We start from the raw sequence: 25,724 nt of genomic DNA, 5'->3' as shown, positions 1-25,724 counted from the left end.
AGTAGTTTATGAGTTTATGGGCCACTTGCCATATAGAGACCATCGGATCAATACTTGCAGCAGTGAAATCAGACCATCTCTTCACACACAACTGCCTATAAAAGGTCAATAAAAGCTTTAAAGGTACTCTTATGCCAACCAGGGGTCATGTTGAACATACATTATGAGATATAAAGAATAAGAAGGAAATAAGGAATTATAACAGTAAACTATGTCAGCAATCATGGACGATAGACAGGAGTTAATTGAACAATTTTAGCCTGTGTTGGTGAAGATACTATGAAACTGTAGTTTCCCAAAATACATCATTTTAGATTTAATAATATATCTCAATAGTTAAGTCAGAGAAGTAGATATCTAGCACAAAAACAAAGACAAAGACACAACTAAATGCAGGTACACTGCAACAACACAAACGTACATAATAATTACATTGTATCAGTTCACCAAAAAAGGAAAATTCTCTCATTATTTGGTCATCCTTATGCCATCCCAGATGTGTATGACTTTTTTTCTTCTGCAGAAAACAAATGAAGATTTTTAGAGGAATATCTGAGCTATGCAGGTCCGTACAATGCAAGTGAATGGTGACCAGAACTCAGAAGGTCCAAAAAAGAGATAAAGGCAGCATGAAAGTAATCTGTACGACTCCAGAAGACTCCAGTGGTTAAATCCATGTCTTCTGAAGAGATATGATAGGAGTGGGTGAGAAACAGATCAATATTTAAGTCCTTTTTTTACCATCAATCTCCACCTTTGACCAGCCCCAACCAGTAGGTGGCTGAATGTGAAAGTGAAAGTAAAAGTGTGTATTTTCAGTAAAAAAAGGACTTAAGTATGGATCTGTTTCTCCCCCACATCTATTATATCAATTTATAAGATAAAGATTTAATCACTGGAGACTTATGCATTGCTTCTATACTGCCTTTATGTCTCTTTTGGACCTTAACATTTCTGGTCAACATTCACTTGCATTGAGAGGACCAACAGAGCAGAGATATTCTTTTCTTTTAAAAAGAAAGTCATACACATCTTTGATGGCATGAAGGTGAATAAATGATGATAGAACTTACATTTTTGGGTGAACTAACTTTTTAAGGTTAATATACCTTTGCGGGCATTACTGACATAAATGGAATTGATTGCCTTTATCTGGGAATCCAGAGCATGTGTGGAGACTGTGGGTGAATATTTCTTTGTACTGTGTTTGAATGGGAGAGCTCACACTGTGTTCAAACATGAGCGTTCATACAGTGTTTGAATGGGAAAACTCACCTGCACCCCAACTAAAGCATACCCTGATTCTGTTTTTGAACTGAAGAAGTCATGCTGTGCTCAAACCGTACTGGCCTCAATGCATCGCTGGAGGAATTCCCACTTTGTTCAAATGGAAGGACACATTCCGCCTTTCAACGGGAGCTCACACTGTATTGGAACCAAAGCTCACTGTGCAATTTATTCGATGGAGTAAGGTTATTAAAACAGCTATTTTTATCATTTGCATTTTAATTGGCCGGATTTAGAATAAACAAACATAATCCTCTCAACTTTACATTTATGCATTTGGCAGACACTTTTATCCAAAGCAACTTACAGTGCACTTATTACAAGGACAATCCCCCTGGAGCAACCTGGAGTTAAGTGCCTTGCTCAAGGGCACAATGGTGGTGGCCATGGGGTTCAAACCAACGACCTTCTGATTAACAGCCCTGTGCTTTAGCCACTACGCCACCACCAGCTCTAACCAACTTTAATTCGGAATTCCATATAGACATAAGGGCAATGTTCGGAATGGAATAATATGGTAGTTTACTACCGGGGGGGGGGGTTGCAGCGTGAGGCATTTACATGTTTTACCTTGACCATGGTATAAATAACGGGGGGGTTGTACTTGCTTGTTTTGATTATTGGAGGGTAGAATCTACGCCCCTGCTTACTACTAACTGCGTGGTTGCACAGTGCTGACTTTCGTGAATGGCAAATACATGTGTCTCTGTCACTGAGCTGTTCTCACACCACCTCATACCCAGAAGACACTTCAGGCAAATTAACTGACTGTTGCACCAAAATTTCAGCCTAAAATATTAACAGAAACCATTACTTTAACAGATACTTTGATATGGATAAAGCTGCATATACATATGTGAAATGATATGAGCTTAATTGGATTTAATGGAAACACTGTCTGATAATCATGTCTAGCCGTAAAAGTGCTGCCATTTGCAGTTAATGAGACACGGTGGCATATTGGGTAAAAACACAATCATGTCTTTTCAACTGTCAATCAGTTATCATTGGTACAACAGTACAGAGGAGTGCTTAATGTCTCACCCATTCCTCCTCATGATTTATTGCCGCTAAAAATGTGCTGTGCTCCCTCCACCTCCACATTTATTTCCTCATTGACTCTCTCTGTCTGTTCTCACAGATTTCCACAGACACAGTTGTTTGTGGGGTATGCGGTGCGAGAATCACACAGGTGTATATGGCAATTCTATGTATCATGAAAACACTGGGTCCTAGATATGGCTTGAGTTCCTGCTTCAATGTGAGTCTACAGATTGATTCATATTATCGTCCACCGGGTGAAAGTCTGATCACTTAGAAAGGTAATAGCACATCTCTTCTCAACAAGCCATGTGAATTGAGGTATCATTCATGTTCGTAGCAAAAATGGTGTTGGACGAGTTACACGCCTAACTTGAATACTTAAGGGTTTGTCCAAATCCCTCACCCTAAGTATGACCTATCACATAATTGATGCTTGACTTAGCACTAGTAATAAATAGCTATGTTTTCATCAAGGTATTTATATGTACATTTTTGGATATTGCATAACACAGAACCCCAAGTTGCTCCCAAAGGCAGGCTAGCACCTTACATGGCAGCTCTGCCATCGTGGGTGTGTGAATGTGTGTGTGAATGGGTGAATGACACACAGTGTAAAGCGCTTTGAAAAAAACGCTAAGGTTAAAAAAGCGCTATATATTAATGCAGACCATTTACCATACACGCAGGATGCAGAGCCTGTGCACATTTTATCTGTTACAGTAAAAGGCAAGTAATGCTTTGCAAGGCTGGTGCACTCTGGGGCATCAACCATTCTTGTCTATTTGGCATTTTATAAACAGAAACCCTTGTTTGAATGAAGGCTCGGCAAAACACAGCACAGCAGTTTCCCCGGGCAAACACACCTGCTCCCTGGGTATTTTCTAAAGGCTGAACAAAGGCACTTATATCTACATAAAATCTTTGATATGACCCGATGAGCACAGCATACAAAGCACATCATGCGTAAGCGAACAAATTAGAGTCATTCATACTCTCATAGCACTCTTAACACACTCTGGACGTTCTGCTCTTTCTCAGTCCACTCCTACAGCAAGAGGAGAGAGCACTCAATCTGCAATGTGGTCCATAAATTAAAAAGAGGCGGGGATAGTTTTGCAGTGAGGCTGTAGACGCATTAGCACAGAGACATGGTTGAGTTAACACTATTTGCAAATGTTAAAGCTGATGGCTATTAGTACCACATATACAGTATAGTTCTTGCATTTAAGAAAATCATGTCTATTTATATTTAGTTAATTCTTAATATAGGTAACCACTAATCAGATCAAAAAGGGAAATGAAAAATGCACACAGCAGTCAGGGTTTCAGGAGGTTAAAATAGAAGGTTGTGTACATTTTCTATCAATCATATCAGCAGTAATGCATTTTTCCATTAAAGTAATGGAAAAGAGGATTCTAACCTGGTCCTGTATCCAGATGCACAGTGTAGTCAAGCGCTTTCGGCATGTCAGAGAGATGATTCAGGTGTCTGATCACACTAGTTGGGGTAATCCTGATCTGATTTCCTTTGATTGCCTGATTCCCATGGTTCCTTTAGTGAATTGACGCAAAACCAGCGCAGACAGCTCATGCAAAAAAACAGCGCTTTTTACTGGGTAAAGTTCATTCTCAGTGGAGGACTGGTAGCATAGAAGTTTCCACTGGGACATGAGTGGGAACAAAACTTGGCTAGCCAAAATTTGTGGACTGTTAGAAAAATGCTGATGCATTGCAGGGTTCTGATGCTGGCTCTCCGGACAATCTTTAACTTGATGAAAAGATAGCTGAACACTTTCAATAAAGTTTAGAAGTGCAAAGTCTGCAAAGTTCATACCAGTACTGGAAGTGATAGCCTAATTGAGGGCTATGAGCACAAGTTCACATACAGCTAAACAAGTTACTAAACACCATAGTTTGCAAAATGTGTGCGCATTCTTGAAAACACCTCCTATTGTGTTCTACGGAATAAATTCATACAGGTTTGGAATGATATGAGGGAGAGTAAATGATGTCCGACATTTTATATTTGTGTGAATTATCCCTTTCATGATGGATTGTTGGCTTGCCTCTCAATATATTAGGATGTGTAAAAATGCATCTCTGACCTTTCCGATCTAACCAATCTCCAGGATACAGATGAGATTCATTGTGTTTCTGTTTCTTTTTCAGTCTAAAAAGTAATAATTCAGGATACAGCATCAGGCATGTGTATGTGTGTGTGTGTGTGTGTGTGTGTGTGTGTGTGTGTGTGTGTGTGTGTGTGTGTGTGTGTGTGTGTGTGTGTGTGTGTGTGTAGCGTGTATTTATCACTTTGTGGGGACCAAATGTCCCCATAAGGATAGTAAAACCGAAATTTCTGACCTTGTGGGGACATTTTGTCGGTCCCCATGAGGAAAAAAGCTTATAAATCATACTAAATTATGTTTTTTGAAAATGTAAAAATGCAGAAAGTTTTCTGTGAGGGTTAGGTTTAGGGGTAGGGTTAGGTTTAGGGGATTGAATATAAAGTTTGTACAGTATAAAAACCATTATGTCTATGGAAAGTCCCCATAAAACATGGAAACACAACGTGTGTGTGTGTGTGTGTGTGTGTGTGTTTGGGAGGGATGTTTATGAGGCTGTTGTGGTCTGTTGGCAATACTGTTTGAGTATTAAACGGAGGACGTGGCGAGACAGCATCAAACCTGTGACATAATTTAAAGCAATTGGGGTCTGCTACAGAAAGTGTATATCTTATGTGTGTATTATTTATGCTCTGCAAGTGGGATGCTCTTCAGATAGAGACACATCGCATTGAGATTTATGTCCAGTGTGTTTGCCAGGGCAGATCACGTACATGGAACAAGGGCGACTGCAGGGGTGGCACAGAGGAGGCAGGCCACAGATAAATGTACAAATGGGATGTCCATTTTTTGCTGACACTGATTTGTCGCTGTGTGAGAGGTGTTTGTGTGCATATGTAGTGAACAGTGTGTGTGTGTGTGTACAAAACATTTAAGCTATGAGTGCAAAGACCACCTTTAAGAATATTTTGTAGCACTTTTAAATAATTATTAGTGGTGTATGAGAGCATGCATAACTGAACGCGTTTACATGCACGTTCTTATCCAGTTATGCTTTACAAGCAAATACATAAATGCTAAAAGCTACTAACAATTTCTCAGAAACAAGTTTTAAATCAACAAACTTACCTCCCTACCCTAAACCTTAAAACCTAACCTATAGTGTCAGAAAAAGCAAATGTGAGATGAAAAACGCGCTATATAAGTGCGTTTTACTCATGACTTGAGTGAAAGTGTATAAAACTGCTGGGTTATGTAGAACAAGCCACATAAAATGCAACTCTATCAGACAAAGTTGCCATTTTCACTTTGTTCAATATGTAACCATTTAACAAGCACCCAGAACATCCTACAGTAGCAACACTTTAGCAACCACATAGCGACAACTCAAACAATTTCTAGTGACATAACTACTGTCACTGATTGCAGTCAAACCTTTGAGACTTTTTGCATCACATTTCTATTCACCCATGCCTCATTCAGAAGCAGTGTGGAGAACAGCACACACGCCTTTTATGTGGCTACACACCCTCTTCCATTTTTAACTTTGACATTTTACAGCCCTCTGTTTTACCAAGCAACCCATGAGATCAGAAAGGGAGATAGAGAGAGTGAATGAGTGGGTGAGAGAGACAGAGAGAGAGAGACACAGATTGAACAGAATGAAAGAGAAAGGTGCTGCTCTTTGCTCCAGGAAATCTGACAATCAGAAACACTATAAAGGTCTGTCAAGAGTCTCTCTCATTTACAGTTTCTGGCTGTGTTTGGTATAGAAAACTACAACACTATTTCTGCAGTATACAGTATGTGTATATACAGTATACATATATATACACATACACACCAACCACACAAGGTTCGCTGTCCTTTTCTGCATATCGCTGCACCGTTTTGTTGTCTGTTCTGCATAACGCAGCGGCTCATTTTAGCTTATTGCGGCCCATTCGGCACATTTTGCATCTGACCAACCGGATTGTTCGGTTCTACCGATGGCCAGTCCGCCCATGATCGGCCCCTAAGTGCGTCGGCCCACTGGTAAAATGCCCGGTAGGCCAGATTGCCAGTCCAGCCCTACTCAGAATGGTGCCAAAAACATAAAACATCCAGTGGGTGGCAGTTCTGTGGGCGAAAATGGCTTGTTAATGACAGAGGTCAAAGGGGAATGGCCAGACTGCTCCAAGCTGACAGGAAGGTGACAGTAACCCAAATAAACACGTGTTACAACAGTGCTATGCAGAAAAGTGAGTGTGTGTGTGTGTGTAGATAGACAGACAGACAGACAGACAGACAGACAGACAGACAGATAGATAGATAGATAGATAGATAGATAGATAGATAGATAGATAGATAGAATGAGACGGACGGACGGACGGACAGATAGATAGATAGGATGAGACGGACGGACGGACGGACGGACGGACAGACAGACAGACAGACAGACAGACAGACAGACAGACAGACAGACAGACAGATAGATAGATAGATAGATAGATAGATAGATAGATAGATAGAATGAGACGGACAGACGGAAAGACAGACAGACAGACAGACAGATAGATAGAATGAGACGGACGGACAGACGGACGGAGAGACAGACAGACAGACAGACAGACAGATAGATAGATAGATAGAATGAGACGGACAGACGGACGGACGGACGGACAGACAGACAGACAGACAGACAGATAGATAGAATGAGACGGACGGACGGACAGACAGACAGACAGACAGATAGATAGAATGAGACGGACGGACGGACAGACAGACAGACAGACAGACAGACAGACAGACAGATAGATAGATAGAATGAGACGGACGGACGGATGGACGGACAGACAGACAGACAGATAGATAGAATGAGACGGACGGACCGGACGGACGGACGGACGGACGGACGGACGGACGGACAGACAGACAGACAGACAGATAGATAGATAGATAGATAGAATGAGACAGACGGACGGACGGACGGACAGACAGACAGACAGATAGATAGATAGAATGAGACGGACGGACAGATAGATAGATAGATAGATAGATAGATAGATAGATAGATAGATAGATAGATAGATAGATAGATAGATAGATAGATAGATAGAATGAGACGGACGGACGGACGGACGGACAGACAGACAGACAGACAGACAGATAGATAGATAGATAGAATGAGACAGACGGACGGACAGACAGACAGACAGATAGATAGATAGAATGAGACGGACGGACTAGATAGATAGAATGAGACGGACGGACAGATAGATAGATAGATAGATAGATAGATAGATAGATATATAGATAGATAGATAGATAGATAGATAGATAGATAGATAGATAGATAGATAGATAGATAGATAGATAGTTAGAATGAGACGGACGGACGGACGGACGGACAGACAGCTAGATAGATGAAGGAGGAAATGTGCTTAATTGTCAAGAAAATATGGTCAATATTTTTTTTTTATGCAAAATATTATTTATTATTTCTTCCAATTGGTTTTCGGGTGCAGTCTTTATGAGATTCAACCACACTGTAAGCAAAATGCTAGTGCTCCATTCTGAACAGCTTCTCTAAATCGAATAACTTTGTAACCACATTGTCCCTTCTGAAGCAAACACTGACTTTCACTGACCTAGACGATGTTTAAATGCATAACGATGGTGAATGAACGTATCATAATTCCCTGGACTGTAATATAAAGTGTTTTCATAAAATGAAGTCCATCAGGCCAAACAGAGTGTGACAGATTAAAATGAAATGAAAGGTAGAAACAGTAGAGCAAAAAGGAAGAGAGGAAATCCATTCCTCTGCATTACTAGAGCAGGTTATATTGACAGATGAGAGCGAGAGAATCACTGAGGAGACAATGATGCATGATCCAATCAAAGTGTTCCGTTCCGCTCACTGTGGTGTAAAAGGAGCCGACTGCACAGATTGCTACCGCGAGAAGGGAAGACACGGGAAAGAGATGGGAGGATGACAGAGTGTTGCTACAGGAACTCCTTAGATATACTCCCTGCTATATAGACACAATTGTCTCTTTGACCTGGCACAATCAGCTTTAAAGTTGAAGTGTGTTTTTCTGTTCAAATATTTCTAGGTCTAATGAGCAGAGACAACTATAGACATTAGTTGGTTAACTGAAAAGGGTCAACATTGTGGTGCTTTCAAAATATTGCTCTGTTTTTTTCCCCATTTTTTTTTAGCAATTGGACATATTCTGGTTAGTTTAGGGCAAGACTAGCTTTCTTTTTGTCCAACATGTAAAGCACAACAGTGCCTGTCCACTTTTCTTTAGCCGTCTTGTTCTGGAGTTAAAAAAAAAGGTATTTGAAAATCAGACAAAAAGACAAACTTGTGTACTTGACGGAATCAAGACGGTTCATGAGGGAATGAACTACAACCCCAGGAAGCACTGTAAATGATGTAATCAAATTAAAAACAATGAAAACATATAAAACTACTCATTTTATGTTGTCGATCATAAGAATCAATAGATTTTAAAGTATGGCACAAAATAATAGTTTGAGAGTGTAGGAAGAGCGACACGATTGCGTCATTCACAGTCCATCACAGTAGTGGGTGGTCGCTACAGAGCTCTTTTGGCGCACTTTATTTGCATTGATTTTCTGATTGGTGGATCTGTCTCTCCAGGATCATAGGTAATGTAGTTCTTCACCAGAAATGTAAGCGCAGCGTAGTTCTAGCGGGGAAGACTTGCAGCTGTACATCATCGTACCATTAGCTGCGTAATTCCCAGCCAATCACATGTAAGCCGTTGCTTTATAAGTCTGCTCACAATCGATCACATTGCTGTTTCAGTGTGCTAACACGGCAACCTCCACCACCCCACCACCACCTGTTGAGTCCCGTCCTGCATGGGGGTAGGCTCCTCGCCCCTGCCTCCAATCTCCGGCAGGATATGACCGTTCCGAGTACAACTTCTTCGGACCACCAGACGGGGCTTATGCCAAAGAGAGACATTCATTTTCTGTTTTATATTCATCAAATAAATGTCACTCAAGTCTGCAAGTCTTCCTGATAGAAGTTCCACTAATAAACCCTTTTTTTTTTTTTTTAAATGAAGACAAAATAATGCAGACAGATGGTTTTAACAGGAGTATATACTATCGAGTTAGCTCACGGTAGACCTGTTTTACAAGGTTTCTAAATTAGATTTAAAAATGTATTCTACTAATAAAAATATGAATGGGATTTTTACTTCCTAAACCAGACTGTTGCGCTCTACTCCTTCAAGGTCAACAAATTCTCAGAACAACACTGAGCAAATTTGGAAGACACTCAAGGAACACACAGCCAGCAAAAGCAGTGAAAGTCTTGAACAAGCCTCTGCTTGCTGAGTAAACTGCAGTGGGTTTCAAGGCTACTGAAGCCAGCACGGCCGTGGGATGCCCAGGCATGTGTTCTCTTGCGAGTCTCTGGGAATAAGTCTCTGCTAAGATAGGCGTGTAATAAGCTGAGCTTGTACGTCTATTGTAGCCACTGCTGTTCTATCACATTCATCCAAATACATGATGTCACAACACAGTCAAAATGAGAAGATGTTCAGATCTACACTAATTAAAAACTTCTTCCTCAACTAATTTTGAGCTGTGTAGCTCTGTTGTCTTTTGACTTTTTCTGGTCGAGAGGGAAATGGGGTGCCATCATTTTATATCAGACCTAAACATATTCCTTTTGTTCCCAAAGGAAAGAGAAATCAATAATGAGATCTCCTTAATATATGAATTGCTTCTCCCAGGGGGCAGTAAAATTAAATGGAGAGCAAATGAGACATTTCCTTGTGTCTTCTGTATCTCAGATTTTCTTTAGAGAAAAGATAATCTCACTGTGGCAGGGCGGAGGGCGGGGCCGGGTCGTGATTCTGCACACCCGGCAATCAGGCTAATCAAGCCTCCGAGAGGGATAAAGGTTGACTGTGGAGGATTGTGCGGGAGAGAGAGATAGTTTACGGACATGTCCGTCATGTGTCTCTCTCTCCCGCACAATCCTCTGCAGTCGACCTTTATCCTCTCGGAGGCTTGATTAGCCTGATAAGGGACCGGGTGTGTATGATCACGACCCGGCCCCGCCCTCCGCCCTGCCACACAGTGTAAAGGGATTAATGGAAAGGTGGATGTGAGAACCAGCTTGACAATATAAATAATATTTTAATTATAAACTGAACCAAAAAGACAAACACACATACAGGTGTCAGACAGCTGGCCGTAAATCACACTCTCTCTCTCTCTCTCTCTCTCTCTCTCTCTCGCACTTTTTGGTAATCTCACAGAACCAGACTTCTGTTTATGCTCGCTTACTCTGGCCAAGAATCACCCACTTAGTCAGGACGGTCTATCTGACCAAAAATGTAAAGCAACCAACCACAGTTTGTTTGCCAAATTCCTGTATGTCCAAATCTAATATGTACACATTATTTCAAAGACAAAACTTAGAAAATAACTTGGAATACACATTTCTGCTATACTTGCTATTACTAAGTGCCTAAAACGAACCTCTATATTCAAAGTATATTTCAAAGAGTTAATGCCACTAACCTGGCAGTCTTTTTTAATTCCAGTGATTAGTCTCACCAAAAGCACACTTTGTGCCTTATTCTTAAAAACACAAAAAGAATACATTTTTGTGTAATGTTAGTAAAGATGCTCTGATGTAAATTCTTGCATTCATTCCAGTATTTTCATTTGTATTTTCAAAATGTAACTACAAGTAAGCCATTCATAGATTCATTTTCTTTTTCTCTCTGGCGCTTTGAACAGAGCAACCCGCTTAGACCCGTTGCTCAACCAATGGCTTTAGTTGGGGGTGGGACTATCTCTTTATTTGACCAACGGCAGAGGGTGGGCGTATTCAGAAAGCTGTTTTGAAAACAAAGTTTATTTTTGCAATTCCGTTTGGTGGCGCTAGTGGCACAGAAATGACATACTTCAGCTTTAATTAGCCAGCAGCCATATCACCCTGTAGCTCAAGACTGGTTGCCTACTGAAGCCAAGCAGGGCTGAGCCTGGTCAGTACCTGGATGGGAGACCTCCTGGGGAAACTATGGTTGCTGCTGGAAGAGGTATTAGGGAGTCCAGTAGGGGGTGCTCACCCTGTGGACTGTGTAGGCCTTAATCCCCTAGTATAGTGATGGGGACACTATACTGTAAAAAGGCACCATCCTTTGGATGAGATGTTAAACTGAGGTCCTGACTCTCTGTGGTCATTAAAAATCCCAGGACACTTCTTGAAGAGAGTAGGGGTGTAACCCTGGTGTCCTGGCCAAATTCACCCATTGGCCCTTATTAGTCATGTCTTCCTAATAATCCCAATCAATTAATTGGCTCTATCACTCTACTCTCTCCTCTCCACCAATAGCTGGTGAGTGTACGGGCCAGGTGGATGCTGCACACTGGTGGTGGTTGAGGAGAGTCCCCTGTTCACTGTGTAAAACACTTTGAATGTAGTGTCAGAAAAGCACTATATAAATGTAATATTCATTCATTTAATAAGTGAACAAATTTACAAATAATTGAATAAGTAAAAGTAACCTTATAACTGATTTAAATTAGTCCGAAAGCGGGTTAGCGGGTTTATTTTATTTTTTTATTTTTGTTATTAACATATAGTTAAAATACAAATACTCTTATAATCCATTAAATTCTGAAAAGGGTTGATAACAGTTTAATATGACACATCTTACCGAAAATGTGTGTGTCGTGTGTATTTAGGCTCATTAAAGTATTGATCTTTAATTGAAATCAGTTGAAAGTCCCGAGCACTGCGCGTGAGGAGTGCTATTTGAATGATGTTCGGAGCTGCCGCATATGTAGAGCGTTCCAAATCGCTCACTTATGAGGCATAATTTCAGTAAGGATGCTGCCATAGAAGACAGCTGCCTATGTAGGCAGGAGACAGCGAGGTAGCTCACTAAGCATTGGAACAGACCCAATATATTCATTTGATATGAGCTCTATATCTTAGGTTTCACTAATTCAGTATAGGCATTGATCAATCATGGTCAGTTGATAACATACGGCCTATGTTAATGCTATTAAACCTATAAATAAACACAGTCAATGCAATGGAAAAGCCCCACACACTGTAGTAGCTTGCACATTTTTGTTAGATTACAACTTTTCTGTCTTAGACCTTCAACGGGCTTTCTTTTGATTTCTCAATAATGTTTTATAGTTAATGCCTTCCTTTTCAGGGAAGTGGATTAAGATAATTGGGAATTAGCGTGCACATACTATTTATGAATGATTGGAAATAACAATGTTTATGTAACAAATCTGGGATGTACGAAGCGTTTGTGTATCCAGCGGAAAGTTTTCAGGAAGGTCCATTTTACACGCAAATGACTCCCAATTTACACATATATTTACAGAATTATTATGAACGAGGCACATTTTTTCCAGGCAGCTAGTGAACCTTGACTCTCGCAAGTTGCGTTAAGCCAACCAATCTGATTGCAGCTGCTGTTACACTAACTCTTGCCATTTTGTGTACAATATACGCTAGAAAATTTGTGAACATACTGGATAGGATGATGTTTCCAAATAAGGATGTATATGGAAACATAGCATAGCTACTGTGCTACCCAGCAATCTATTGAGACTTTTTGTAGTGCTCCAAGTCTGAAATAAACAGAAAAACAATACATAAACACTCCTACACACCAAATCCTGGTGGTTTCTGAGGGAAGAGGAAAGTGCAATCTATGAGGAAGATAGCATTTATAGCTCCAGAGAAAAGCTCAGGCACAACCAGGTTTTGACAGCCTCACCAATCCATACCTGCTTTCTCTCTAGCGCATGCAGTCATGCTGCTCTCTAATGAAGCCCCTTTGCTTCAGTTTTTCAATTATGAAGGTAGCTACTGGGAATCCACAGCACCTGGGAGGGGATTTGTGTGCCTGAAGCAGTGGCTGTTTTCACACTTGGTTCAAACCCCTGCTTGCTCTGAATCTGAGTTTGATCCCTGTCAATGCAGGTCTCTTTCACATTGTATTAGTCAGATCAAAATCATGGTACACTTGTATCAATAATGTGAGTACAAGAATGAGTACTAGCAGCAGCTGTTTACTACAGTAGAAGACATCAGCTTTACTGTGTTATAAGCATGTATCCCTTTGGATTTACCAACCCAAATTTTACACACACAGAACAGCACTTGAAACTGTCTCTAGATTTACAAAGAATGCAAAAAGCTCTCTGAAAGCAAATGATAGGACATAAGCAGCTATGAGAAATGCATTATTGCAAAATAAGTGTGACCAGGAGTATACAAAGATGCTAAATAAATACACAAGTTAAAGTACGCTGTATTGCATTCATACCAACTGACCCATCGCTAAGCCAGACCTTTAAAATGTTAATGACCAATACTATTTTGGCAGTCATGTGACGCTCTGCGAAGATTGGTTGCTTAAAGGCAAGCTCCGCTTAAACTTTTCTACAATTATCATTTTAAGCAATATTAACCAGTGAGAACTGTAATAGTTTTGCTTGTTAAACTGTGCTGGGAGGGCAGGATGTCCTGTGAGGAAATTAAAAAGCACTTACGTTCTCATGCGTTGGACGCCTCGCAGGATAGGCGACTACTCTTTTTTTCACTTTCTCCCTTTACTGACTTGTTTATTTTGTGGGTTCGATGTGATTATTTACTGGGTCTTATTTTATGGAATATTTTGTGCAATTTAATAGCACAGTTTATGTTAAAAAACAAAACAATGAGACAAAAAAAAGAGTAAGAGCAGGGGAGTCATCACATTGATAAGTAAGCATTTAATATTTAATGCTTAAAGTCTCAAACAGATCAGATCATTTAGAAAAATTCATTATTGTTTTGGCTGAAATACAGGGGCAAACCCTTATTTTGGCTATATATATATATATATATCTTAGGGTGACCATACGTCCTCTTCTTCCCAGACATGTCCTCTTTTTCAGACCCTAAAAAAGCAGCAGGCCGGGATTTCTAAATTTGTGAAAATTCAGCTTTTGTTGCATTATGATGTGCATCTGGTCTAATACTTAATTGTATTTGTGCACATATTCGCATTGTTTTATCCCCTCTTTGTAAGTCCCGCACACCAATTGGTCAATTATAAGAGGCTTGCAGCAACTATTGGCCAAATTGCTGCCTGTCAATCTCTCCGTGAACACGTAAAGCACAGTTATGTTCAGCATTAAACAGTTGCTTGACAGCAACAGCATATGACAGCTGAGTAGAATCAATGCAAAGTGTAAATTTACAGAAGATTTGCACAAAAAATTCCCATGCTTTCATCCAGGTCGAGATCCGTAGGAAGCAGAATGTATGACATGTAAAGCTGGGACTTATGTGTCAGATGATAATAAAGGTGCAAGTGATTTAGAAGCACACATTAGCTCTGTGAAGCATAAAGGGTCAGCAAAAGGTGAAAGTTCATCAGGTTAATTAACGGACTACTTTTTCAACCAGGTAAAATGATCACATTATTTTCCATGGCCATTCAAAATAATAGTAATAGTAAATATTTTAGTTTACTACATGGACATTCAAAAGAATGTTGGAAATGTTTTATGTTATGCTATTAGAGTGTCTTTTTCACTGTATTAAAGTTTGCATTCATAGTAACACTGTTTTGAATCCTATTATTATTTACATGCTGTAAAAACCTCACACTTGCAGATTTGACATTCCTCAACACTTTGCTCAAGAACCAAACCTGTTTTAAAAACACAGTTGTCTCCACAACTCGGACAAGTCTGGTGGAAAGCTTTGAGAATCACCAATTCGACTTTAACACCTTGTAAATACACCCCCATCTAGCACAATCCAGACTTCCACCTTCACAAGACAATGAAAGGGATTACACATCTTCATCATCTCTTCCAAAATAATCACTTCCTGACATTCAAAGATTTTGTCCAGATATACAAATTTGGGAGCCAGCATTCATTTTAATATATACTAATTAAATCAATCATTAGAAGTAAAATTGACATAACAGATAATACGCTTAATCCCCCCAAGATATTAGATGACATAATCCAATTTAAAGGACAAAAAAATTATAATTTACACAAACTATTAGCTCCATATCTGTCCCCAAAATCAAATGCTCTTTCCATCCCTCCCACATCTGATTTCTTGACAGACACTTGTAAAAATACATTCACAATGACAACAAATAGTATCTTACAGCTCATCCAATGCAAAAATCATTCACAGAACACATATCACTCAATATAAAAAATGCAAAATGGGATTAGTCGACACTGACATTAGCTCACAATGTACCATGTGCGTCACAGATAATTACCTTCATGCAATTTAGTCGTGTCAACCAGTTCAAAAAAGTCAATCATACAAAAACTCCTGCAGATTCCCCCCCCCATCTCCATCTCTCTGTCTGCGTGAAGATCTCACACTGATCAACACACCAGCCAAATACAAGAGCAGTTTGCCAAAAAAATAAATATTAAAAACTGGAAGTCAAAGTGCTTACTCAGTTTAAATCAGTGGAATAATCTAATAATAGAGTACATATCCATGGAAAAAAATCACAGCTCTCCGTAAAAGCTGCATGCTGCACTTCGAGGAAAATTGGAAACCATTCCTAAACCATTTCAAACTTAATAAATAAAATAAATACAGATTGATGCCATGCACATCCCTATGAAGATCTTATTATGCATATATTATACATACTGTGTATTGTTTTCCTTTTTAGTCTGTTACTTTTTGGTTATTATTATTATTATGGTGGTTACTGCCATTATTACTATTTTTATTATTATTATTATTATTGTTGTTGTCATTATTATTATTGTTGTTCCCATTAGTACTATAATATGTATTATTGGTCATAACAGCTATGGGTTAACTTACTAAATATTTGTATTTTGATTGTATGTTATTTATTTACATTTCTACTAACTCTCTAAAAAGTATTATTAATCAAATAATCACTTTCAGCCACACAATACAACCTAAATGTATCTTTTTTTTTCTTGATTTTACTTTTACAAATAATAGTATATTATATTGCCTTTATTTTCTCATGTGTTTGTACACTTCCTTAATTATTATTAATGTTATGAGCCTTAGGGCATCTATATAGATGTATATATATATATATATATATATATATATATATATATATATATATATATATATATATATATATATAAAATTTGTTTTTATTATTATTATATATTTTTTTAAACATGTAAGATTATTGATGCCCTATGGCTCATTAAGAAAACATTTTGGCCTTGCCTTGTATCTTTGATGGGCCACGTGTGGGATGGGCCCCCCTGGGGTACGGGGGTATAAACTCATTGTGAGATGCTGTGGAGGGGGTCCTGGGTGCCTCAAACTTCCCCCTCTTGATCTTCTGCCCTGGCTGGACCAATTCCATATTGCACAACTTGCTACTTTTAATGCATGGCATTAGATGAGTACTGACATATGTACAAAAAATTATCCTTTTTTTTTTAAATATAAAATAACAGGGTAAATGCAACATGCAGATGGTGGCCTGCCTGGGGGGGTGGGGATGATGGGTGTGCCCTGGGCCTGGCAGAATCTCCTTGTAACCTATTCCTCATGGGGCCTGGCTCGCCGAACAAAACTAGTCTACAGGCACAGTATAAATAGCCAAATAAAAAGTGCATTAAAATGAATATATAATTGGAAAAGAGAATTAAAAGTGCTGAAATAGAGCTGAAGCGCCAAATGTCATCCAATGGTCTTAAGAGAGTTGACCCAGCTAAAATATAGATACAAAACAGTTTTGGTTATTCAAGGAAATAACAAGTTTGATTTGGGGGACAAAGCAGGGAAACCACTTACCAGATACATAAATCAGAGAGAGTTTTCTGGAGGCAATATATTTAGTTCTGCCACAGATATTAATAAAGCCTTTAAAGAATTATATTTTGATATTTATAGCTCTGTCTTTATAAGTCTTCATCTACCGATAAGGATATTAGCAACTTCGTAGAGCCATTAGAACTTCCTAAATTGACAAATGATCAAAAAGACTTTCTTGACTCAGATATTACTTTGGAGGAGCTTGTTGATGTAATTAAAGCCTTGCCAACTGGTAAGACACCAGATGGTTTTGCCACAGAATGTTTTAGAACTTATGTCACAGAACTGGCTCCACTTATGTTAGAAGATTACACAGAGTCATTAAAGAAACCGCCAACCATGATGAAAGCCCTGATCAGTCTCATTCAGAAAGTTACATAGATCAATTGACGAAGGAGGTTTAGGCCTCCCCAACAAAGAAATGTATTACCATGCTTAGACACTTGGCCCATTGGTCTCTTCCACCTGGGAGAGCCCCTCCCTGGTACTACTTTGAATAAGCGGATAAACACTTCCTGGAGAAGTAAAAATGCATCCCATTATTTCACACTTGCATTCAGTATTGACAAAGGTTTCCCATTTGATCAATTTTAATATTTACTTAAATGTTTCCTCAAGCATATGGCTGAACCCCAAATTATGTATTAACAAGTCCCCATTTTTCTGGAAGGAATTGTTTGAGAGGGGTGTTGCTAAATTTTGTGATCTTTATGAAAGCTGTGCTTTGAGATCATTTGAAAATGTTAAACAGCAATTTGGGATTTCTAGGTCTCAATGTTTCACGTATTTACATTTGCATCATTTATTTTGTACTATTTTTGATGGTAACCAAGTGGGTGGAACTTAGCGAAGGGTAATCAAAGGGTGGAACTTATTGAAGGGTAACCAAGGGGGGTGGAACTTATTGAAGGGTAACCAAGGGGGGGGGGTGGAACTTAGCGAAGGGTTAATTACAAACTGTAATTACTTCACATCATTTGTAACACCGTTTCAAGAAGACTAGGTTGTAATTAAATATTATTTCACAACAACCAAATCAAACTCTGACATCAAACATTCCCGTGTTCGCAACATTTGCTCTAGAGTGAAAATGGCATCATAGCTGTAAGATCTAAAAAGTGCATCGCTATTGATTATTCACCGCAGATGGAAAGTGTAAAACAGGAGCAAAAATCTGTAGGAACAAATACACACAATAACCAGGGGGCTGTCTCTGAGGGAGACTTGCTCTTTAGTGACCTATAACAGGGTAAATGTTATCCAGGACATGTGGGCATCAGCACATTTGGTTTTTGGGACGTGAGCCCTACAGAAAACTGCCAGCCTGAGGATTGTTCCTGAATACAAAAGTCCAGCAGGGAGTTGGCTTGGCTGCTCTTCACCACCCGGCCTCCCAGTGAACACTATAGGGTGTGTATTGGTCTTGTGTAGAGGACTTATCGAGCATGCTGGGGAAATGCCAATGGAAAAAGTGAAATCTCTGCAGAGAGCAAGGAAATGTTTTCCTCGTCAGGGCACAAAGAGTGCTGTGAGATCTATGAAAGGTCGTAAGGTCATTCAAGGTGCCGGAGGCTGTTTCTTCTGAAGAAAAATGCTACTTGTTTTGCTGCTATACTATTGTGCATTTATGCATCCTCAAGGTTGGGAGGGTTACTTTTGAAATGTATTCCACTACAGATTACTCGAGGTCAGTAACGTATTCTAAATACTTTGGATTACTTCTTCAGCACTGGTAGATTTTTCCTCTTATTACACTTGTTAATTTTTAACATTAATACACATGTTAAAAATACATTCTCTTAAATATCTTATGCAGTGTTGTTTCTAAAACAAGATCAATCAAATTGATCTTGTTTTAAGGATTTTTTGATATTTTTACAGGGAAAACAATAACAAAAATTATGATCAAGAATATGATTTTTGCCCTAATATCAAAGGTCTTACTAGAAAAAATAAATTATGCTCCAACATGTGAACATTTTCTTGATAATAAATGTGATCGTGTCTGGCAACATGTGCATGTAAAATGGCTAGAAATAGCATTTTAGCTTAGCATAAAGCTAACAAATTACACAAGGTTTATTTCTATTTCTTCTGCTCCAAACTTACTTCAAACGTTCTTCTCTGTCTGCTCGTATGAATGTAACACATCATAAGAAAGTGTTTCAGCGCTGTTCAAACATCATTTATATGTAGAAATATTTTCCATCTGAAAGGACTAAATATTAAATGAAAAGAATGACAATAAAATGCAAAGTAATCTCTTCAGTAATCTAAATACTTTTTGAATGTAACTGTATTCTAATTACCAATGATTTAAATTGTAACTGTAGTGTTCAAAATGTAATCCCGTTACATGTATTCCGTTACTCCCCAACACTGTGCATCCTTTAGTGGAAAATGTGATTATATAAAGTGTTCCAAAAGAAAACATCTGTACGAGACAACCCTAAATGCCCTCTCTCTATCCTTCTCTCTTATAAACAGACATGAATAGATACAGAATGAAATTTATATTGATCTTTAGGATTGCTGGAAGGGAAATCTTTGATGCGTAGGCTTTTAAACTTCATAAATCTGAGACAAAAGAAACATTTGCAAACAGAAACAAGAAAGCAGGAATCACAATCTAAAAGGGATAGTTCACCCAAAAATATTGTGCTCGCCCTCATGTTGTTCTAAACCTGTATAACTTGTTCCAGGCTCAATCGACAGCATTTGTAGCGTATTGTTGATTAGCACAATGTTTACGAGTGAAGTGAACGGGGGGCCAGTCCGTAAACAATCAAATACACATTGTTTCTAATGTGTAGTGACAATGTGTGTATGTGTTAACATGATTTGATTGTGGTAAAGTCGCTTGTTACATTAGCAGTGTAAAGTTATAGCCGATATTACAACTGTTGCCATGAAGACGCAATGGCGGTTAAACCTATAAGCTATTTTATCACAATAGAATTGTGTAAAACAGAGATTTTATCACACTAAAATCAGGTTAACACTTATAATGTTTAAATCTTGCAGCTATAGAGAGTGTATTTGAATGTTTATGGACAGGCCCCCCCATTCACTTCCTTTTGCCTTACCGTAACCGCAATTTTTGCTTCTTTTTTTTTTATAAAGGAGGAACGAATCACAAATATTGTCTGTGGTAATCAAATGTTGTCGACTGAGCTTAACTTGTATTAAACCCGGAACATTCCTGTAAATGGATATATTTTGAAGCATGCTTATGGTATGCTTTTACACACATCAACATAATAAATTAAGGAGAAACTAAACAAAATTTGTTACCCTGAAAAAGTCGTTATTCACTGAAAATCTTCAGTAGCATCAAATCTCTGCTTGTGTTTCCGATTTGAAATATAGCACATGATATGTGTTTGGAATGACATGAGGGTGAGTAAATGATAACAGAATTGTCACTTTTGGGTGAACTGTCCCTTTTAAAGATTAACTGAAATCCTTTTCGATTGTTTGAGTTTAGACAGGGGCGGATCTACCGGGGTGGCACAGGGTGGCAAATGCCACCCTAAGAAAAACACATTAGCCACCCCAGCAAGTATCCAAATGTAGTAAATATAAATGCAAGTATATTAAAGATGATGTTGATATTGTTTAGGGTTTTATTCATGTCGAACTGCCTCCTCCACTCTCACCGAACGCACAAATCTACACAGACCCATACCAGACTCAAATTACATCAGTGGCCTATCTCAACAGCCAATCACGTGATTGAGTACAACAGCAGCCAATCACAGCATCGGACCAACCGTGTACTTGCTATTGCAGTGTGTGCAGGAGTTTCTATTTCATCTGTGCGTGTTTTGACTGGTGTTATGGGCTGGAATGTGTCATTTTGAATGTTATGATAAGTGTTCATTGCGGCTGTTACCAGCGTCGTTAGTGTTAGCAGTTTTTCCGCCCCTCGCACTCTTTTCCGTGCCCCCCATTGTGATGGCCTTCTTGGCCATATTGTTTGTGTGTATGCAGAGTGTGTGTGTGTGTTGTCTTTTTCTCTTTCTCTCCCTCTCTCTTAATCAGTCTCAGGTGTGGGGTAACCAGGTGCTGATTGTCGATGGGGCGCACTGGTGCACTGCATGCAGTGCATTTCTTCATATAACTGAGTGTTTCATGGCTGGGTTGTGCGATGGCAGACGGGTGTTCATGAGCTGTGTCATCTCGTTCACGGGCGCTCAGGTGCACAGGTGCACATTGATATTTTTCCAGTTTGTGGTTGTCACTGTCTGAACTTTACTGTTCGCTGTTTTTTCATATACAGAACGGTCAATAATTGTGTCTATGTTTCTGCTACTCTCATCTCACTGCATCTTTTATTGCATTATATTTTTTACACTATAAAAGTGTATTTAGAATGACTGTGGATCAAAACAGGTCATTTAAAAGAATCTCTTATTGTGCATAACGTAATCAATATTCATGAGCTTTGCAGCACTGCCCTCCACAGTACAATTTTCTGTACAGCTTATATTTATTTAGACTTTTGTGTTAATGCTCACATTCAAATGGCTTATTCCAGATAGGCCTACAAGACTTTATAAGCAGATTAACATGGGATATGCATGCACTCTCCATCCATGGGTAAACTTAACAACACAATAAAAACAAATTGGCCCGCACAAGGTAGTGAAGTTTAGTCCAGATTGCCAGTTCTAAACATCAAGCTAAGGAACATTTAGAATTTGTTGATGTGTTTAATAGACCATGTCTTGGTGCTCTGGAGATTACATATTTTTTAATGTTATGCACAAAATAAAAATGTTTTTTAATGTTGGCAAATCAGTAGTAAAATGGTTACTACGTGGTTCCTGTGGAAATGCAGTTGTACCACAAATGCATGGACATTTATAATTTGATAGTGACTCCAATTAATGAACAAGTACTTGTTGCAACGAAGTTTGGTATCTTTATCCATTAAAACCATTATCCATTATCTGGAGAGGTGGTGGTGTAGTGTTCTAAGCACATAACTGGTAAACTTGTAATCAGAAGGTTGCTGGTTTGAGCCCCACAGCCACCACCATTGTGTCCTTGAGCAAGGCACTTAACTCCAGGTTGCTCCGGGGGGATTGTCCCTGTAATAAGTGCACTGTAAGTCACTTTGGATAAAAGCAGCTGCCAAATGCATAAATGTAAATGTAAAACCATGCATGGACACTTGCTTTGGTGTTGTCACCCCTCATAGTCTGCATGGCACCCCCTTACGACCCCATAAAAGATTGAGCCTGAGTTTAGACAGCACAAGTAGAGAAATATAACTCATTTATACTAATAATTAACATGGGAGAGAATCACGAGAAAATTAAAAAGTACAGTATGTATCACTGTAAAATAAATAAAGAGAAAATACAGTTTAATTTAACATTCATTCCCCATTTTTTATTAAAAGTGTGAAATTCCCCTAAAATGCATTTATTCACACCAAATTTACTTTTTCCCTGTTACTTAACTGGTAATATGTGTTACTGACAAAAACAGGAATTCTCCTTTAAATGAAGGTAAACATCATGTTTTTCACGTCTGTAAAAATATGTCCATAAAAAAATATTTATTCTAGTGTAAAAAATATAGAGTATAAGAGAAAATACAGTATAATTTAACATTAATTTAGAATTTTTTAATAAAAGTGTTAAATTCCCATAAAAATTAATTTATTCATAACAAATGTACATTTTCAGCAAATAATGCTCATTGAAAAAAAATATATATTTTACTTATGAATTTAAAGTTTTGTACTTTATTTGTCGCTACATTTCCAACACGTGATATTACGTTTATGCTTTACTCAAAATAATGAAGAAACTCAACAAATAATTTTAAATGTCAAAATGAATCTGTTTAGTAAACTCCAAAGTAAAATTAATGTTTGCTGCCCGTTCAGTTTATTTCATTAAAATGTGAAAAACACTTACTGTAGAAAATTAGTATATAAAACTTTACTTAATCCATTTATGTTGGGATTTCTATAACTGTAAAAAAAAAAAATTAAATGTCTGTAATTTAACCGAAAAAAAAAAGCAAAAATGCTAATGTAAAAAAACTCTAATTGGTTAACAGACCTTCACATATAGAGCCAAAAAATATAATATCTTTAATAAGAAAATACATGTAATTTTACAGTAAAATATGATAAAATATTGTAAAAAAAAAAAAAAACAAAAAAAAAAAACACTTTTTTAGATGTAAAAGTACCAAATAATTAATGGCAAAAAAAATACAATTTTTATATATATATATATATATAATGTCTAATATGAGAATATACTTTTACAGTAAACTTTTGATAAAATCACGGTGAAAAACAATAACTCCCAGAATTCCCTGCGTGATCCATCACATTTCATTATATTTTATGGAAATATACATTTTTATCAGTTATGTACAATGTGGTGTTCTATGCTATATTTTATGCAATGTAGTTCATGTTTATTACATAATTTGAGTGTCACATGTGTTGCCGGGATGGTGTTTTGTGCTGTCACTGTCCATACATTAAATGATTGTTTCTGGAAAGGTCACTCATGATGAACTTTAAGTCATCGTGTGGCCTTTTAAATTGTGTAACATTATCGACTAAAAAAAAAATCGCAGATAAAGTGAGAAACAGATATTTTTAGTTCCAGAAGGTGTTTTTAACATTTAATAAGATAAATGCTAGTGACCTGTAAATGTACAATATTTTTTCCCAGCATGCTTTTCATGAGACATGATGGGGAGAGTAAATGTTCAAATTTAGAGCAATTGTACGCGCTTTTGTGCACGATGAATAAAGAGGGAGATGAGTAAGTATTTAATGTTCGGTTATGTTGAGATTTAGAAGAGTTTCTGTAGAGTTTTGGAGGTTACCGCTGTGGTGTATAGAGTCGAGCTTGAGCTGAAATGTTAATAAGGTTATGTCTAAATGAGGGTAAAATGCATGGTGGAGTAAACCTACTTTAACACTCAGGGTTAAAAATGAGCCAAATGAGTTTGTTGGGCAAGCACAATAATTAAAGTGAAAACATGTTGTTGTTGTTGTTGTTGTTGTTGTTGTTGTTGTTGCTGCTGTTTAATGAATGGTCTAACAATGTTATTTCTATTTACAGTCAACATATGCTTTTTTTAATGAATGGTTTACAATACATGGTTTATTTTTCTAAATGAACAGTCAAAATAATTTCATTTTATAGTTGAAACATGTTTTAAATAACCTACAAGCTATTTGAAAAGACTATTTAAACGTGTTATTTTTGTTTATGGTTGAAACACCTATTTCATTTGAAACATTTTCATTCACTTCACGGTCTATGTTATTTCAGTTTATGGTAAATGTTTGGGCAGCCTGTTCTGCCATGCATTTACGTTTTGTTCATTGTTTTGACAGTGCATAGTAACTTACCTATAGTGGACACCACAGTTCCGACAAAATAAAACGCGCCTGTAAAATCCCATCTGGGTCGAAGAGCATCCACCCGAACTCCAGCAGCGATCGCAACCTCGTACTCTTTCAGCAAGGCGCTCAGATCCTGCAAACTGATATTGAACGTGTCGCTAAAGTTCACGAGTGTCCGGTTCCAGCGCCCGTGGGCTCGCAGCTCGGACGGCCTCTCGATGGCGGAAAACACCGCAGCGCCGCACAGCAGGTACACGATGATGAGCACGGCGAGCAGCAGAAAGCGGCCATTGTCTTCGTTAATGTGAAGGGAGCGGCAGCCCTGCAGTCGCTGCGCCGGCATCATCCAGATTTCAGCACCACCAGCGCAGTGGACAGCGACCAATGAAATGACATGGATCACTATGGAGCCGCTGCTTCAGGACACTCCAAGACACCCCAAGTTCCTATTGCATAATATTTATCAAACAATCGAGATAAGTTCAAGTGCATAAAACATAAAACACTCAAATGCATTGCGAACAAACACCACTTAACTTAAGTGCATATAGTTTGTTAAATAACTGGACTCACCCTCGTGGTTAGTACAGTAGTACAGATTCTTTATCCATATAAATCCACCTATAAAGTGTTCAATTGCAGCATAACATCTGTCACTCAGCCAAATGTGAATTTCCATGCGTATAAAGAATCCCTGTTGTGTTTTATTGGAGGGATGCAGCATTGTGAAGAGCTACTTGTCCTCCTGGTTTTCCATGAAGCGTGTGAAGCATCCAGCGCATCATTTGGGTCGCTGCGCCAATTCGCTTGTCCTGTGAATTACATTCATTTTCGCTGCCGATGAAAAACGCAACGGGGTAAATGCATATTCATGTATATAGTGAGCGTATTAGGGTGTATTGTTTACTTTTACGAATCAGATCTCTGTTATTTTGGCATTAAACGCTGTGGGACGTTTGATGCCCGCAGTCCTAATGAGGCATCTGGTTGGGAGCATTAGATCCGTGCACACTAGAGTACTACTGTAATGTTTAATTAGAATAATATTGTGATTCCAGCTCCAACGCGTGTT

The 25,724-nt window shown here is 38.4% G+C and overlaps 1 protein-coding gene across 1 annotated transcript in view; it reads right to left on the bottom strand.

Annotated features, from left to right (window-relative positions):
• Nucleotides 1–24,998, bottom strand: part of LOC127617594 (potassium channel subfamily K member 12-like) — a 36,427-nt gene extending 11,429 nt beyond the window's left edge. The window contains exon 1 of the mRNA XM_052089583.1: nt 24,659–24,998. Coding sequence (XP_051945543.1) covers nt 24,659–24,998 — 340 coding nt within the window. The remainder of the gene's footprint in view (nt 1–24,658) is intronic.
• Between the last annotated feature and the right edge of the window lie 726 nt (nt 24,999–25,724).

This window comes from Xyrauchen texanus, chromosome 24 (assembly GCF_025860055.1).
Source record: "Xyrauchen texanus isolate HMW12.3.18 chromosome 24, RBS_HiC_50CHRs, whole genome shotgun sequence".
Classification (NCBI taxonomy): Eukaryota; Metazoa; Chordata; class Actinopteri; order Cypriniformes; family Catostomidae; genus Xyrauchen; species Xyrauchen texanus.
The sequence above is the reverse complement of the archived record's forward strand: the minus strand, read 5'-3'. Positions and strand labels throughout refer to the sequence as shown.